This window comes from Syngnathus scovelli, chromosome 11, assembly GCF_024217435.2.
Source record: "Syngnathus scovelli strain Florida chromosome 11, RoL_Ssco_1.2, whole genome shotgun sequence".
Classification (NCBI taxonomy): domain Eukaryota; kingdom Metazoa; phylum Chordata; class Actinopteri; order Syngnathiformes; family Syngnathidae; genus Syngnathus; species Syngnathus scovelli.
Window position 1 is genome coordinate 12734493 of NC_090857.1, and position 18926 is coordinate 12753418.

Consider the following 18926-nt stretch of genomic DNA (forward strand, 5'->3'; position numbering starts at 1 on the left):
TGACTTGACTTGACTTGACTTGACTTGAAGTGACGTGACGTGACGTGACGTGACGTGACGTGACGTGACGTGACGTGACGTGACTTGACTTGACTTGACTTGACTTGACTTGACTTGACTTGACTTGACTTGACTTGACTTGACTTGACTTGACTTGACTTGACTTGACTTGACTTGACGTGACTTGACGTGACGTGACGTGACGTGACGTGACGTGACGTGACGTAATTTTTCTCCGTTTATCTTTTAGCGGCTGTTTCAAGTTAGTGATTAGTGAATTTAATACATTTCCTGTACTTTCAGTTTCAAGTTGTTGATTGATCTTAATTTGAGTTATTGCTCAGTCTGATAGTTAAGTCACTGCTAGTTGCGATACATTTCCAACAGGTTCAAGTTATTGGTCGCTCAAAAAATTTGTGTTGGGAGTTGCTAGCAACTTGGCTTCTAGCGTGACGGACTGTTGTCTGGGCAGGGGCCGAGGAGAAGATCCTGGAGAGCTTCCGCAAGAGTCACGGGGCCGACGCCTGCGACTTGCAGCTGCAGGCAATGATACAGGCGGCTGGCAAGCTAGTGCTCATTGACAAGCTGCTGCCCAAACTGCTGAGCGGTGGACACAAGGTCCTGGTCTTCTCGCAGATGGTCCGCTGCCTCGACATCCTCGAGGACTACCTCATACAGAGACGGTGAGCGCGCGCCAAGACACTTTGCTCATTTGTTACAGCCCTTGGTGGCCACTCCTATACATGGACTGAGAGGTCAGTGCTCACTCTGAGACACTAACCAACAGTTTAGGAAGTGCCCCATTTGTGAAGGCTGGCCAAGCAGGGGCCATGTCCAGTCCTGAAACGATTGGATGTGGACCACTGTCTTCTTGGAAGTTTGGTGCTAGGGACCTGTTGGTTGGGTCTGGCACCAAGTGTTTGTTTGGGACCTCCTTGGACTCCCATTCCATTTTCCAAGCCAGCTGGATGGTGAAGTCGGTTGGTGGGATGTTCTTCCTAATTGGTCGTCTGGACGGGAGTCGAGCAGTGGGTGGGTTGTAGATGTCTGTATAGATCGGTAGATGGGGAGTCTTTGATCTTTTGAACCACCTTATGAGTGGCTGCTCCTCGCCGGATATGTGTTTGGGGGGGATGTTTGATAGGACAGGAAGCCAGAGGAGTGGTGTTGAGCGGACAGTCCCGGTTATGGTCCTCATGGTTGTGTTGAGCTGGGTGTCCACACAGTGAGTGTGGGGGGACCTTGACCAGACAGGGGCACAATATTTAGCTGCACAGTATGCAAGGGCCAGTGCTGAGGTGGCAGTGTGGACGCTGCTGCCCCCCATTTTACACCAGCGAGTTTGCAGAGCAGGTTGTTCCTTGATTTAACTTTGGCTGCCGTCCCTTTTAGGTGTTCCTTGAAAGATAGGGTCCGGTCAAGGGTCACTCCAAGGTCTGTTGGGTTCGAGGCATGCTTCAGCTTGACTCCACCCAGGTAGATGTTTAGTTCTCTGGCGGCTTTTGCATTATGGAGATGTAATACATTTTTTGCTGGGCTTGGCTTTAGGCGCCAGGTTTTGCAGAACTGGTCCAGTTTGGCAAGATCTTCTGTGAGCACCCGTTCCAGTTAATCGAAGTCTAGTGCTTGAAATGCCAGACAGATGTCATCTGCATAGATGAATTTCCGGGATTTGGTGGTGGGTAGGTCATTTGGGTAGAGATTGAACAACTTGGAGCTAGAACTGAGCAGCCCGTTTGTCTGCCTTCTCCATGCACTCGTATTCTGACCGAGGTGAACTCTGTGTTATGCTTTTCCTACTGCGCGTTTGTTATATGCATTTGTTATATGCTTTTCCTACTGTGCATGTGCAGACGTGTTGTATGTTGGGAATCGAGGAAATGATTTGGTGGTGGTAAAGTTGTCACGTTGTGCAGATGTACAAGTAAAGTCTAGTGAGACGCACAGTTGTCGTTATTGTCGTTATTCAACTTAACATGGTAGCAGAGGATGGCCGCTGGTAATTACAAAGTTCCGCCAGCGTTTGATGAGACGAATTCTTACGAAAGTTGGAAAAATGAAGTCGAAATATAGAGACTTGTTACGGACTTGGATAAAAAGAAGCAGGCTTTGGCGGTTGCCTTGTCGCTAACGGGAAGAGCGAGAGACAGCGCGCTGGAAATATCCGCAGGGGATTTGAATGCAGATGATGGAATGACTACACTTTTGGGAAAACTGGACTCTGTGTTTTTGAAGGAGGAAAAGGACCGCCAATACGAGGCATATACGGAGTTTGACCGGATAACGAAAGACACGGGCATTTCAATGGTCGAGTTTGAACGGAGGTACAACAGAATAAGCCAGTTCAAAATGGAGTTACCAAATGCGGTGTTAGCTTTTAAGCTGCCAGACACTGCGGGACTTTATATTAAAGACAAACAGTTGGCACTTACCTTGTCCAAGCCTCACGTTTGACAACATGAAGGCTGCCTTGAAGAGGATATTTAGCGACAATACACCACAAGGCGAAGTCGGTGCACTGCAGGTGAGCGGAGATGGAACTGACGATGCCTACTACACAAGGTTTGCCGGCAGGAGAGAAAGTAGGTTAAATCCGAGACAACAAGCAGCTGTTCAAGGTACCAATCTATTTGACAGATATGGTAGAAGAACGAGATGTGCAGTCTGCCAAAGTTTATATCACTGGGCAAAAGACTGCCCCCACAAAAATGAACATGCTAAACTAACAGAAGAAGAACGACAAACGGAGGTTGATGAATGCAACATTACCTTATTGTCTAAAGATGCATTGACTAACACAGAGATTTTCATGGTGGAGTCTCTAGGATCTGCTGTAATTGATACAGCTTGCACCAGAACAGTGTGTGGTGAAAAATGGCTTGATCATTATTATGAGTTATTGAAAATGAAAGATGTGAAAAGTCAAAGTCAGCTTTATTGTCAATTTCTCCACATGCCAAAGACACACAAAGAAACCGAAATTTCGTTCCCCCCTATCCCACGGTGACAAGACATGGCTCACAACAGACAAACAAGTAACAAGTATAACAAAAGCGTGCTGAATAAATAATGAATAAATAACACAACAATAAATAAATAAATAAGAGGAGCAGGAAAAAAAAAGGAGCAAGTGCGCGTACAGCAGACATTCCCGAAAATAGCGCAACAGTGCCACACGCTACGCAGAAGGGGGTAGCGAGTTCAGGGCCCTAACAGCCTGGAGAAAGAAGCTGTTGGCGAGTCTGGTGGTGCGGGAGCGCAGGCTCCTGTACCTCTTCCCAGAGGGCAGAAGGTCAAACAAAGAGTGAGCCGGGTGACTCACATCTCTGGCAATCGAGATTGCCTTGCGGGCGAGATGGGAGGTGTAAATGTCCTTCAGGGAGGGGAGCGAAGCACCAATAATCTTACTAGCCGTATTCACTATGCGCTGCAGGGCCTTCAAGTTCTGTCCAGTTTGGTGATGGGAAAATCACAAGCCCCTTATGATGAGTAATATAAATGGACTTAGTTTTCCCTCGCCCGGACGCGGGTCACCGGGGCCTCCCTCTGGAGCCAGGCCTGGAGGCGGGGCTCGAAGGCGAGCGTCTGGTGGCCGGGCCTTCGCCCATGGGGCCCGGCCGGGCATAGCCCGAAATGGAAACGTGGGTTCCCCTTCCCATGGGCTCACCACCTGTGGGAGGGGCCGAAGGGGTCGGGTGCAATGTGAGCTGGGCGGCAGCCAAAGGCGGGGACCTTGGCGGTCTGATCCCCGGCTGCAGAAGCTGGCTCTTGGGACATGGAATGTCACCTCTCTGGCTGGAAAGGAGCCCGAGCTGGTGTGTGAGGCAGAAAGATTCCGACTAGATATAGTCGGACTAGCCTCCACACACAGTTTGGGTTCCGGTACAAGCCCTCTCGAGAGGGGCTGGACTCTCTTCCACTCTGGAGTTGCCCACGGTGAGAGGCGTCGAGCAGGTGTGGGTATACTTATTGCCCCCCGGCTGGGCGCCTGCACATTGGGGTTCACCCCGGTGAACGAGAGGGTAGCCTCCCTCCGCCTTCGGGTGGGGGGACGGGTCCTGACTGTTGTTTGTGTCTATGCACCAAACAGCAGCTCAGAGTACCCACCCTTCTTGGGGTCCCTGGAGGAAGTGCTGGAGAGCGCTCCTTCTGGGGACTCTATCGTTCTACTGGGTGACTTCAATGCTCACGTGGGCAATGACAGTGAGACCTGGAAGGGCGTGATTGGGAGGAACGGCCCCCCTGATCTGAACCCGAGCGGTGTTCTATTGTTGGACTTCTGTGCTCGACACGGATTTTCAATAATGAACACCATGTTCAAACATAAGGGTGTCCATGTGTGCACTTGGCACCAGGACACCCTAGGCCGCAGTTCGATGATCGACTTTGTAGTAGTGTCATCGGATTTGCGGCCGCATGTTTTGGACACTCGGGTGAAGAGAGGGGCGGAGCTGTCAACTGATCACCACCTGGTGGTGGGTTGGCTCCGATGGTGGGGGAAGATGCCGGTCCGACCTGGCAGACCCAAACGCTCTGTGAGGGTCTGCTGGGAACGTCTGGCAGAATCTCCTGTCAGGAAGAGCTTCAACTCCCACCTCCGGCAGAGCTTTTCCCATGTCCCGGGGGAGGCGGGGGACATTGAGTCTGAGTGGACCATGTTCCGCGCCTCCATTGTTGAGGCGGCCGACCGGAGCTGTGGCCGTAAGGTCGTTGGTGCCTGTCGTGGCGGCAACCCCCGAACCCGCTGGTGGACACCGGCGGTAAGGGATGCCGTCAAGCTGAAGAAGGAGTCCTATCGGGCCGTTTTGGCCTGCGGGACTCCGGAGGCAGCTGACAGGTACCGGATGGCCAAGCGGAACGCGGCTTCGGCGGTTGCTGAGGCAAAAACCCGGGCGTGGGAGGAGTTCGGTGAGGCCATGGAGAATGACTTTCGGACGGCTTCGAGGAAATTCTGGTCCACCATCCGGCGTCTCAGGAGGGGGAAGCAGTGCAACGTCAACACTGTTTACAGTGGGGATGGCGTGCTGCTGACCTCGACTCGGGACGTCGTGAGTCGGTGGGGAGAATACTTCGAATACCTCCTCAATTCCACCTACACGCCTTCCATTGAGGAAGCAGGGCCTAGAGACTCTGAGGCGGATTCTCCAATCTCTGGGGTCGAAGTCACTGAGGTAGTTAAAAAACTCCTCGGTGGCAAGGCCCCGGGGGTGGATGAGATCCGCCCAGAGTTCTTAAAGGCTCTGGATGTTGTGGGGCTGTCATGGCTGACACGCCTCTACAACGTTGCGTGGACATCGGGGACAGTGCCTCTGGATTGGCAGACTGGGGTGGTGGTTCCCCTCTTTAAGAAGGGGGACCGGAGGGTGTGTTCCAATTACAGGGGAATCACACTCCTCAGCCTCCCTGGTAAGGTCTATTCAGGGGTGCTGGAGAGGAGGGTCCGTCGGGAGGTCGAACCTCGGATTCAGGAGGAGCAGTGTGGCTTTCGTCCTGGCCGTGGAACAGTGGACCAGCTCTACACCCTCGGCAGGATCCTCGAGGGTGCATGGGAGTTTGCCCAACCAGTCCACATGTGTTTTGTGGACTTGGAGAAGGCGTTCGACCGTGTCCCTCGGGAGGTTCTGTGGAGGGTGCTTCGGGAGTACGGGGTGCCGAGCCAACTGATAAGGGCGGTTCGGTCCCTGTATCACCGATGCCAGAGTCTGGTCCGCATTTCCGGCAGTAAGTCGGATTCGTTCCCAGTGAGGGTTGGACTCCGCCAAGGCTGCCCTTTGTCACCGATTCTGTTCATAATTTTTATGGACAGAATTTCTAGGCGCAGCCGAGGCGTTGAGGGGGTCCGGTTTGGGGACCTCAGCATCGCGTCTCTGCTTTTTGCAGATGACGTGGTGCTGTTGGCTTCTTCAGGCCGTGATCTCCAGCTCTCGCTGGAACGGTTCGCAGCCGAGTGTGAAGCGGTCGGGATGAGGGTCAGCACCTCCAAATCCGAGTCCATGGTCCTCAATCGGAAAAGGGTGGAATGCCCTCTCCGGATCGGGGATGAGATCCTGCCCCAAGTGGAGGAGTTCAAGTATCTTGGAGTCTTTTTCACGAGTGAGGGGAGGATGGAGCGTGAGATCGACAGGCGGATCGGTGCAGCGTCGGCAGTAATGCGGACCCTGTACCGGTCCGTTGTGGTGAAGAGAGAGCTGAGCCAAAAGGCAAAGCTCTCAATTTACCGGTCGATTTACGCTCCTACCCTCACCTATGGTCACGAGCTATGGGTCGTGACCGAAAGAACGAGATCTCGGATCCAAGCGGCCGAAATGAGTTTTCTCCGCAGGATGTCCGGGCTCTCCCTTAGAGATAGGGTGAGAAGCTCGGTCATCCGGGAGAGACTCGGAGTAGAGTCGCTACTCCTCCACGTTGAGAGGAGCCAGATGAGGTGGCTCGGGCATCTTATCAGGATGCCTCCTGGACGCCTCCCTGGGGAGGTGTTCCGGGCATGTCCCACCGGTAGGAGACCCCGGGGACGACCCAGGACGCACTGGAGAGACTATGTCTCTCAGCTGGCCTGGGAACGCCTTGGGATCCCCCGGGATGAGCTGGATGAAGTGGCTGGGGAGAGGGAAGTCTGGGAGTCCCTCCTGAAGCTGTTGCCCCCGCGACCCGACCCCGGATAAGCGGAAGAAGATGGATGGATGGATGGATGGAAAATCACCATTCTACAAAGAAAGTGAAAATCCCAGCTGTGATAGCACAAACTAAATGCCAAATTGAGACAGAAGTTGTCCCAGCCGATATCCCTTTGCTTTTAAGCAAGACTTCACGGAAAAGAGCTGGTACTGTTTTGGACATTGAGAATAACAAGGCCATAATGTTTAAGTAACCAGTGAAACTTGAATTTACATCATCAGGACATTATTGTGTGAACTTGAATACCCCAGATGGAAGTGACACCCTAAATGAAAACGAGATCCTTATTGTGACAGAACATATGACAAAACAAGAGAAACAAAAGGTGCTATTGAAATTGCACAAACAGTTTGGACATGCCTCAGTTGACAGACTGAATAAACTACTGACCTGCTCAGGTAATACTGATGAGGAGTGCATCACAATCCTTCATGAAATTGTAAAAAACTGTGAGACATGCATCGGGTATAGTAAACCAAAGCAAAAGCCAGCAGTAGGTCTATCCATGGCCTCAGCCTACAATGAAACTGTAGCTATGGACTTACATGAGCTCAAGCCAGGGGTGTGGTATTTACATGCCATTGACCACTTCACAAGATTCAGTGCAGGGAGCATTATTACCACAAAGAAATCCAAAGAGATTGTGAAGCACTTTATTCACTGCTGGATAAGTGTTCATGGCCCTCCACGCAGACTGTTCACTGACAATGGGGGTGAATTTAATAATGAAGAAATGAGGGACTTGGCTGAAAACTTTAACATGGAAGTGAAAACAACTGCAGCATATAGCCCATGGAGCAATGGCCTCTTAGAAAGGCATAATCAAACCCTCACTGAAATCCTGTTGAACGTAAAGAAAGACAACGGATGTGATTGGAAGACAGCCCTTGACTGGGCCCTGATGGCAAAAAACTCTATGCATAATGTGCATGGCTACAGTCCTTACCAACTTGTGTTCGGGCAGAACCCAAATCTGCCGTCAGTTCTCATTGATAAGCCGCCAGCTCTGGAAGGGACTAGCATGTCTACTTGGATAGCTCAACACATCTCAGCATTGCATGCCACAAGGAAAGCATTCACAGAAGCAGAATGCTCTGAGCAGATCCGAAGAGCCCTTCGTAAACAACAGCGACCCACTGATGACCTGTATGAAACGGGGGATAACGTTTACTATAAACGGGTGGATTCAACAGAGTGGAAAGGTCCAAGATGGTGTGGTGATATTTTTTTCGCCACGCGGGCACTTATGTCCGTGTGCATCAATCCAGACTTCGAAGAGTTGATAGCTGTGTGTTGAGGGAAAGAGATGAGCCGTTAATGAGAACTGAAAATGTCACCTTACCAGAAGCAGGACTTTTTGAAAATAACTCTGTAGATGAAAGTGAGGAAGAGGCACCCTCAAACGATGAAGATGCTGAGGATAACAATGAGCCCTCTCACACATCAGCATGTTCAAATACTATTATATAAGGACTAAAGCTGAAAACTGGACAGGTAGTCACATATACAGACAGTGTAAGTGGCCAAGCACAAACCGGAAAAATCGTCAGCCGGGCAGGAAAGTCCACTGGAACATACAAAAACTGGTGCAACTTACAGTATACAGAACCTGAGGAAATTGCTGGCACAACTGGATCAGTGGACTTGGGCCAAGTGGACAATCTTCAGCTGGGTCCAACTGAGCATGCTGACTTATGTACAGACTGCCATGTAGAGGACATACTGATAGTGAATGATGATGCCTTAATTTCTGCCAAACATGCTGAACTCAGCAACTGGAAACAGAACAATGTGTTTGAAGAGGTCAAAGATGAAGGTCAGAAATGCATCTCCACAAGGTGGGTGTGCACACTCAAGGAAACACCACAGGGGGTCGTACCCAAAGCCAGGTTAGTTGCAAGAGGCTTTGAGGAAATGAACACAGACTCACCCACATGTGCCTCAGAGTCTTTAAAAATGATTATGGCTGTTATATGTCAAAAGAAATAGCAGCTGAACTCTATGGACATTAAAGCAGCCTTTTTGCAAGGTAAAGAGTTAACCAGAAATGTCTACATTCGCCCCCCCCCCCAGGAAACACAGAGCAAAGGAACTGTGTGGAAATTGAAAAAGTGTGTTTATCGCCTGGCAGACGGTTCTCTGTACTGGTACAACAGGGTGAAAGACATTGTGCAGCAGTCAGGAGGTATTGTGTCAAAAGTGGACCCTGCAGTGTTTTACTGGTTAGTTGACTCTGGCATTGTGATGGGAGTCCTTGCTTGTCATGTGGGCGACTTCATCTGGGGGGGTTCAGAAAGATTCGCCATGAAAGTCATTTCAAAGAACACAACAGCTTCAGCTACATTGGAATGGAGGTTCTCTCTTTGCAGCATGAAATACAGGTGCAACAATGGACGTACATAGAAAATCTTTAACCCATTCCTATTGACCCTACCAGAGCCACACAGCGAGAGGCCCCCTTAACAGACACTGAACATGACATGCTCAAGTCAAAAATTGGCCAGATACTGTGGGTAGTGAGACAAAGCAGACCTGACATAATATGTGACATATCCATCCTAGCATCCAGTACAAAGCATGCCACAGTCCAGACTCTGCATTGTGCAAATAAACTGATCAGGAAACTTAAGTCGGAGGACGGGACTTTGAAGTTTCAGTGCTTGGGAAAAGACAGCTCCCTAAAGCTGGTGGTGTTCAGTGATTCGTCCATGGGAAATCTTCCAGATGGAGGCACTCAAGGGGGGCATCTCATCATGCTTATGGGAGAAACTGGAAGATTCTCACCTATATGCTGGCAATCAAAGAGGATCAGGAGAGTTGTTCGAGGCACTTCATAAAGAGAGACTTTGGCACTTGGAGATGGTATTGACAGTGCAGTCTTCTTAGCCACACTGTATTCAGAGCTCACCACAGGTGACTGTAAACGAAATAATTTGCCTATTGTTTGTGTAACAGACAACCACTCTCTTTTTGACGCCATCAAATCCAACAAATCTGTAACAGAGAAAAGACTCAGACTCGAGATCAGCAGTATGAAGGAACTCCTCAGCTCTGGAACTATTCAGCAGATCCTGTGGCCAGCGACTAAGGAGCAACTCGCTGACTGACCAAGAAAGGGGCATCTGCACTCGTTTTGCTGAGGGCCCTCAGTGAAGGTGTATGGCAGCTGAAACCTTAAATTTGGTTATATGTTAAGGTTAAGGTAAAAAAAAAAAAAATGGAAGGAAATATTTTCTTTGCGCTGCTTTTCTTTAAAGAAAAAAGAGGAGTTTGTTATGCTTTTCCTACTGCGCGTTTGTTATATGCATTTGTTATATGCTTTTCCTACTGCGCATGTGCAGACGTGTTGTATGTTGGGAGTCAAGGAAATGATTCGGTGGTGGTAAAGTTGTCACGTTGTGCAGGTGTACAAGTTAAGTCTAGTGAGACGCACAGTTGTCGTTATTGTCGTTATTCAACTTAACACTCTGAACCTTCTGTTTGTCAGCAGAGTTTGTATTATTGCCGTTGCCCAGGCAGGGAGCGCTTTTGTGAGTTTGAGTAGGAGGCCTTTGTGCCAGACAGTATCATAGGCGACTGTGATATCGAGAAACACAGTCCCTGTCTTCAGTCTCCTCTCGAAACCATTTTCGATGAATGTGGATAGGGCCAGTACATGTTCTCCTGTGCTGCGGTCCTTGCGGAAACCTGCCTGATCCACACAAAGAAGTTCCTCTACTCCTGGCGAAATACGTTGTAGAATTAGTCGTTCCAAGATTTTGAAAGGAACGCTGAGTAGGGAGATTGGGCGGTAGCTGGCTAGCAGTTTGTGGTCTTTGCCAGGTTTTGGTATGACAATAACGTTTGCTGTCCGCCATTTCTTTGGGATCGAATTTGTTTTTACAAACCTAGTGTAGAATTGTGTCAGCCAGGTTTGGGCTCAGGGGCCAAGGTGTTTCATGAACTCTGGAGAGATGTTGTCATATCCTGCTGCCTTTCCACATTTCAGGCCCTGCAAGACTTTCTCCAGTTCAGCAACCTCAAAAGGCTCGGGAATTCTATCTTTCTGAGCACTTGTTGGTGTTTCTTTAGCTCAAATGAAACTGCTCTTCTGGTGGGTTTGTCTTGAGTTACTTTTGCAATTGCCAGTAGGTGGGATGCAACTCAATTGGATGTGACGGATGCTCGGTTTTGGCTGGGGGGCTTTTGTGCAGCTCCTAGACGGCAGATGAGGCTCCAGCATTTCCTGCTAGAGTGTGTAAAGTTCAGGGCAGCTACTGTCTCCTACCATTTCCTTCGCCGAGCTGTAGTTAGCAATTCAATGAGATGGTCTGCTATCTCAGGGTCCCCTGATGTTTTATAGGCTTGGAGGAGCGCAGCGCTTTCTTTGTCCAGGCACGGGACGTACAGGGGTTGGTAGCCTCATGTGAGTGGGCAGTTTTGTAGATAGCGCTGCAGAAGCGATTGTAGGCTTCATCTACAGTGATGGTGTGGAGTGGGAAGGTGACAGCACTCCTATCCAGAGTTTCACTGTATTTCTTCCAGTAGGCTTTGCGGAAGTTCCAGCGCATCTTCCTCGGGCTGTTTATGACTGAAAGCTGTAGGCCAACGTGTATGAGCAAGAGGCGGTGTTCACCGTGTGGAAAGTCGTCAAGGATGAGGATCTGAGCAGGATATGGCGTTTCATTCAAAGAGCTGACACAACACAGGTCACGAGAGTAGTCTTTCTTCCACCTGGCGGAGTGGAAGGTTCCTCTTTGTTTGGGATCGTGTATCAGGGCATGGTCATTTTTAGATGCCCAGTCTGAAAGTGCTTCTCCATCGCTATCCGCTGTTGGGTATCCCAAGTCAGGGTGGTGGCTGTTGAAATCTCCCACATAGATGGCAGGGTGGGGTAGTGTGGGTAGGACCTGCACATCCCAGTTGGCACTAGGGGGCTTGTACACATTGACAATATTGAAACCACCGATAGTTATGGTGTCAGAGAAATGTGTTGTTAAGTGGTTTGCCAGAGCGGATATAGGTGGCATGTGGGATGTAGCACAGGAGGTCAAGGACTTTGATGGTGAAGCGGCCCGCTTCCTCTGTGCCAATGTGAGTCTCTTGGAGGCAGATAACATCAATCGAGTGTTGGAAGGCGAGGACTTCATTTTGTGTATCAATAAATGTATATTAAACCATATAAGTGCATACGTTATCATTAGAACAACAAATAATAGTTTCAAACATGTAAATACTATATTAATTGTATTCATGACATGTATGTAGATGTCGCAAAAGTACACATTCTGTAAATATGTTTTTAGAACTCTTATTATAAACAACTTTTTTATAACAAGATACAAGTGTACATACTGTAAATATATTTTTAAGAACTCTTTCATTATAAAAACATGTATAACAAGGTTATAACAACTTTTTTATAACAAGGTACAAGTGTTGTACGTACTGCAATTGTGTGGGCACTCCCTGCCTTCTGCTGGCGTGCGGGCAACTTTCATGCCATAATCCCTCAATTTAGATTTTTCATTTAGAATTTTTGTTATTTTTGGTGGTGGTCCGCGATGTATTGAAGCCGCGATAAATGAACTGCGATGTAGCGAGGGATTACTGTACACCAACATCTTTACACTATTGGCCAGTTGAATATACTCATTGTCAGGTTCCGGTCATCGGTCAATCTAATCCATTTACCGGCAAGCGTAAATCATTGCTCGGTCGAATAAACAACTCTCCCATGAACTTATTAGCAGGTTGGAGTTAGCTTTTTTTGCCCCAACACTTTATTTGTACTTGTATAACACAATCTTTTTTACTACATAATCACTACAAATTATTGACACAAACAGACAGTACAAGACAAGAACGGATCAAAATTAAAAAAATTAATTCGACTTACATGTGAAACACAACCGATAAAAAGAAACACGTGCACACAAATAGGAAAGCTAGCAAAGGTACTCTCAATACATAGATACCCAGTACTATGAACTACCAGGAATTTAAAGCCATTATCCACCAAGGATGTCTGAAAGGGCTGATGAATATGAACACTGTGAATACGTACGTTGGAGTGATCAGTTGTTTTCTAACCCAACTTTGTGCACGTGTATGCCTGTCCTCAGCTACACGTACGAGCGCATCGACGGACGCGTCCGCGGCAACTTGCGTCAGGCGGCCATTGACCGCTTCTGCAAGCCGGACTCGGACCGCTTTGTCTTCCTGCTGTGCACGCGGGCGGGCGGCCTGGGCATCAACCTGACGGCTGCCGACACCTGTATCATCTTTGACTCGGATTGGAACCCGCAGAACGACTTGCAGGTAGCCGCTCGTCCTGCCTTTGGGGGGGTTTTCTGAGCGAGCCCTTTTTTTATTTATTTATTTATTTTTAGTTAGCGCACACATAATAACATAAATATCATATAAAGAAAAAAAAATAAAGAAAATAGTCATGCGCAAGGAAGACTAGAAACCCTGACGGGCTTATAAGGTGTCTCCCTCAGATTTCAAGTTAAAATTAAAGAAAGTTTTATAAAAAATATATAATCAATCAATTAGCCTACCATTTTAAGTAGGATTGAAATCACTGTAATTACAAAGGGATGGTAATAAAAACTTAATAAACAAATAATGTTAATAAATCCTTAGTAAACAAATAATAGCAACATCAAGGCAAAATAATAACAGTAGCCAAGGTAACAAGCAACCTAACTCAGGTAATACTACTATAGTTGTGATTTGTGAATATGTGTCATTTAACAACAGTTTTAAACATGAAGGACGAAAGGTCAAAGAAATGGATAGGAAGTTGATTAAATACTTTGGCACCCTTGAAATGAAGACTACAGTTGGACAGGGAAGTTCGTATGGTGGGCAACTCAAGTCTAGCCTTATTTCTGGTGTTATGACAGTGATAGTCTTCCCTTCTCCTGTAAAAGCTATTGAGTGTATTGGGGAACAGATTGTGGGTTGCTTGGAAGACAAACTGAGCTGTGTGGAGAAAGTTTACCTGGTATAAGCTGAGAATTGATAGTTCCTGGAATAGCGGTAGTCAATGAACAAGGTAGGCCAATTTGTAGACAATAAATGCGATTCAACTTGGTAGGATGAGTGCTGGCCCAAATTATGTTGGCAGAATTGATATATGGGTAGATTAGGGAGTAATCAAAACGTCGTGTGTCCGCTTCCCCCGCCAGGCTCAGGCGCGCTGCCACCGCATCGGCCAGAGCAAAGCGGTCAAGGTGTACCGCCTCATCACCAGGAACTCCTACGAGCGAGAGATGTTTGACAAGGCCAGCCTCAAGCTGGGCCTGGACAAGGCCGTCCTCCAGGACATCAACCGCAAGGGCGGCCTCAACGGGGTGAGACATGTCCGTCTGGCTGGGCCAGCAGGGCAATGTGACAAAAGTCCTCACAATTTAGTGAACCGTCCTTCAGTGACTTCAAAACTACAGTACTAAAACTCGACCGTATTCGCCTCATGGCCAGTCGTCACACACGTTCGATGATTTGTCCGAGACTTAACGGAAATCTGATTGGCAGATACTTGGCATTTCATTGCAAAAATCAGTGTCATAATTTGACGGTGAGTCACTAAACAAAATCTCCTCCACTCCAGGGATGTCCTGTGCTGCAGTTGTTGTCAGCACATACGGTTTGGATTGAAAAAAATAACAACAACAATATTTTTAAACAGTTTTGTCTTTTTGCACAGAATTGTCTCAAATAGGTTAATCCATCTTGTGATCAAATCAGGGATCATCCTTTTTTTTTTTTTTTAACTTGGTGACCTGTAATTCTTATTCTTGTACTAGAATCAGAATCATTGGCCAAGTTTGTGCATGCTAAACAAGGAATTTGACTCCGGTTGATCCCAGTCTCTGTACAACATTTAAGCGACTAACAACATTCAGGTTACTAACAACATTTAAGTGGCAAGAACAGTATTTATTGCCCAGTGATGTCTCTGAGACTCTGAGTGGTGTGAGTTCATCAGAGCGACAGCCTGGGGAAAGAAGCTGTGTCTGTGTCTGCTGGTTTTGGCGTATAGGGCTCTGTAACGCCGTCCGGAGGGGAGTAGTTTTAAACAATTGTGACCTGGGTGAGAAGCAGGTCACAGAGATTTTTTCAGGCCAGGAGTCAATTATGTAACCAGGCCACCCTGGCCTTGCCCACACGTGCATGTTCACACCCACACTTAGGGTGTTTTCACACTTGGTCCCTTTCAGCCCTCTAAACGAACTCAGATCGATGACTCAGCATTTTTTGTGCATATGTGAACACTCAGGCCCCTTTAAAACGAACCGTACTGAGACCACCTCAGGAGGTGGTCTCAGTACGGTTCGCTAAAAAGTCAACGGTACGGTTCACCTAATCTGTGCATTGTGAACACAAAGCGCACTGGATTCACTTCGCCTTTTTGCACTGTATTGTAACCTCCTTGGCTTGCCGTAGATTGGTCACGTGACTGTAGGCGTAAAAACAAAATTGTAGAGAACAGAGAATCTAAAGTATGGCAGCAGCAAGTCGTGGTCGTGACCGTGGTTCTAATGGTAAACGTAGAGAAGCATGTGTCGTTCAAAGTTCTGCCATGGCACCTGGACGCGGCATAGTTTGGGGAGAAGACGAAACGGAATGTCTTTTGGAAATTTGGAACGACGACAGCATTAAATCACAACTATCTACCACCCACTTTTTGTGTTCATATGTAACTCTATTTTCCCTTGTTTTGTGCGCTAATTTCACCAGAAAACACACCAGTGCAAGCACAGCAGCAGACATTTTGCTCCAACTGAAAACTACCCAGAATGCAGTGCAGTGGGAGTATGAGAGCTCTAGAGGACCTAGTGTGAACAGAAAGAGGACTGAGGCCCCATCAAGGCTGAACTGAACCAGAAAGAGAACTCGGTCCTCTTTGAAATACACTCACAATGTGAACACAAAAAGAACTGAGTGTGTTTCCTCTTGGTCCACTTTTTCGTCCACTTAAAAGAGGCCTGACTTTGGTTCTTTTAAAAGGGTCCAGGTGTGAAAACACCCTTAAATGCATGGGCACAAGCAAAACACATTTGTGCGCACACACATGCACACAATCATTCTTTGGGTTTTGTTGTGGGTGGTACCGGAAAAAACAAATCAAAATCTCTAGAATGAGGGCGAGCAAAATAATCAAAAGGTCTCTGAGTCTGACTGTCTGTCTGTGTGTGTCCTGAGTTGGCCTTACCCTTGCACTGCTCCCTGGACTTGTCTTGCCAGTATACTCTGCATCTGCTGGGAGTGTCAGAACAACCAGCATAATAATTATATTATTGACAAGAATACATTTAATCAATATCAAAAGAATGATATGGTTAAATATATGCTTTTTTTACCAAATGTTTCATGCATAGTCATACCTGTCAGCTGCGCTGACCTACTTTCTGAAGCACCAAAACTGGCAATATTTCCACCTTTGCATAGGAAACATAGACATATATTTTAATATTAATTTAGCCAGGGCCAGTTACAAATTTTAGAGGAATGTGCAAGTAAGAAAGACTAACAAATGACTCTTCAACTTACAAAATCAACTAGAACTAAATCTAACTATAAATTAGCAGAGGGACAGCCTTATTACATGGCAGTGGCACATATACACGCAACACATGCAAACTGGCATGGATACACGCGCCGGCACACACAGTTTTTAATGGCACCGTGTGTGTGTGGGGGGGGGCTGAATAAATCCGTAACTTTTCTGCATTTGGCCGCGTCCTCCTCCAGCGCCTTTCTTTTTTTGTCCCTCTCCGCCTTTCCTCTTCTTTTTACCACGTTCGGAGTCCATTATCCTCACTTGCACCGTTTGCTAGCTACAGCAGCCGGCACCTTACATAGTAATTACTATTAACACACCCCTTCCTCCACACGCGCTGTGTGGTTGATACGGACTGTGGGGGCGGGTGTTAATTGATATAAACCAATCGGCTTTCCCTCCTCACATGCTCCTGGCCTGAGTGGCCTGGCCTGTCTCTCTGATAGGCGAGCCGCCGCACCAGCAGCCGAAAAAAAAAAAAAAGAGTGACGCAGAGAGACTCAGGCCAGCAGGCCAATCCTGGGCCGGCGCTTCGAGAATACTCCCGGTTCTCCCGATGGACAGTCCGGGCGTGGTGAGAAGGGTCTGTATAGATGTTACTTGCACATTTCCTGGTCCTGGACAGGTACAAGTCTTGGATAGATGGGAGGTTGGTCCCGATTATCTTTTCCGCAGTCCTGATTGTCCGTTGCAGTCTGTGCTTGTCCGTTGCAGTCTGTGCTTGTCTTGTTTGGTGGCCGATCCAAACCAGACAGTAATGTAGGTGCAGAGGACAGACTGGATGATGGCAGTTTAGAAGATCTTCAGCAGCTCCTGTGGCAGGTTGAACTTCCTGAGCTGTCTCAGAAAGTACAGCCTCTGCTGGGCCTTCTTTCAGACAGAGTCTATGTGGCCGGTCCATTTCAGGTCCCGAGAGATTGTGGATCCCAGGAACTTGAAGGTGTCTGTTAAGGGAATAGCATTACTGAGGATAGTGAGGGGTGGAAGTGGTGAAGGGTCTCTCCTGAAGTCCACCGTCATGACTGGTCCACGGTCTTGAGCGGGTTCAGCTCCAGATGGTTTTGGCTGCACCAGTGGACCAGCCGCTCCACCTCCTGTCTGTACGCAGTCTCGTCACCGTCCCGGATCAGTCCGATGAGAGTGGTGTCGTCCGCATACTTCAGGAGCTTCACAGAAGAGTCGCCTGATGAGCAAACGTTGGTGTAGAGAGAGAAGAGCAGTGGAGAGAGGACGCACCCCAGGGGGCCCGTGATGTCCTTCAGCTGGCTCAACACGAGCCTCTCAAAGGATTTCATGACCACAGATGTCAGGGCGACAGGTCTATAATCATTCAAACCTGTGATGGCGGGCTTCTTGGCCACCGGTATGATGGTGGAGCTTTTAAAGCACGATGGCACCTCACACAGTTCCAGGGAACGGTTGATCTGTGCAAAGGTGGGTGCCAGCTGCTCAGCACAGACTTTCAGGCTGGAGGGGGACACGCCGTCTGGGACTGGTGCCTTCCTGAGCTTATGTCTCCGGAACATCTGACACACCTCCTCCTCGCGGATCTGAAGTGCGGGCACGGCTTCTGAAAGAGAGAGGGTAGTGATAACAACGATGGAGGTATGAACAGGGGGGTTGTGGGGGAGGTGTGGTTATTGATTGTGATGCAGGAGGTCCTGTTGTGTGGGTGGACCGTTCAAACCTGCAATAAAACCTGTTTAGCTGGTTTGCAAGCCTTGTGTTCTCCACAGGACGGGGGTTTGGTTTCTTGAAGCCTGTGATGCTCTGCAGGCCTTTCCACACTGTTGAGGGATCACGATTGGCAGATAGGTGCCTCTCCAGGCTCTCCCCATAGCTCTTCTTAGCTTTCCTGATCTCTCGAGTCAGTGTGTTCCTGGCCTGCCTGAACAGGTCACAATCCCCACTCCTGTAGGCCTCCTCCTTGGCTTTGCACAGCATTCTGAGGTTTGGTGTAAACCCCGAACCCGCTGGTGGACACCGGCGGTAAGGGATGCCGTCAAGCTGAAGGAGTCCTATCGGGCCGTTTTGGCATGCGGGACTCCGGAGGCTGCTGACACGTACCGGATGGCCAAGCGGAATGCGGCTTCAGCGGTTGCTGAGGCAAAAACCCGGGCATGGGAGGAGTTTGGCGTGGCCATGGAGAATGACTTCCGGACGGCTTCGAGGAAATTCTGGACCACCATCCGGCGTCTCGGGAGGGGGAAGCAGTGCACCGTCAACACTGTTAACAGTGGAGATGGCGTGCTGCTGACCTCGACTCGGGACGTCGTGAGTCGTTGGGGAGAATACTTCGAAGACCTCCTCAATTCCACCTACACGCCTTCCATTGTGGAAGCAGGGCCTGGAGACTCTGAGGCGGACTCTCCAATCTCTGGGGTCGAAGTCACTGAGGTAGTTAAAAAACTCTTCGGTGGCAAGGTGGATGACATCCACCCGGAGTTATTAAAGTTATTAATGTTGTGGGGCTGTCATGGCTGACACGCCTCTACAACATTGCGTGGACATCGGGGACGCTCTGCTTTTTGCAGACGACGTGGTGCTGTTGGCTTCTTCAAGCCATGATCTCCAGCTTTCACTGGAGCAGTTCGCAGCCGAGTGTGAAGCGGTCAGGATGAGGGTCAGCACCTCCAAATCCGAGTCCATGGTTCTCGGTCGGAAAAGGGTGGAATACCCTCTCCGGATCAGGGATGAGATC

General features: G+C 48.5%; 1 protein-coding gene across 14 annotated transcripts in view; it reads left to right on the forward strand.

Moving 5' to 3' along the window:
- chd6 (chromodomain helicase DNA binding protein 6) overlaps nt 1-18926 on the forward strand; it is an 81451-nt gene that overhangs the window by 40315 nt on the left and 22210 nt on the right. For all 14 annotated transcript variants that reach the window (XM_049734219.2, XM_049734222.2, XM_049734221.2 and 11 more), the window contains 3 exons: nt 473-683; nt 12780-12975; nt 13851-14015. In XM_049734219.2, the coding sequence (XP_049590176.1) occupies nt 473-683; nt 12780-12975; nt 13851-14015 (572 nt within the window). The remainder of the gene's footprint in view (nt 1-472; nt 684-12779; nt 12976-13850; nt 14016-18926) is intronic.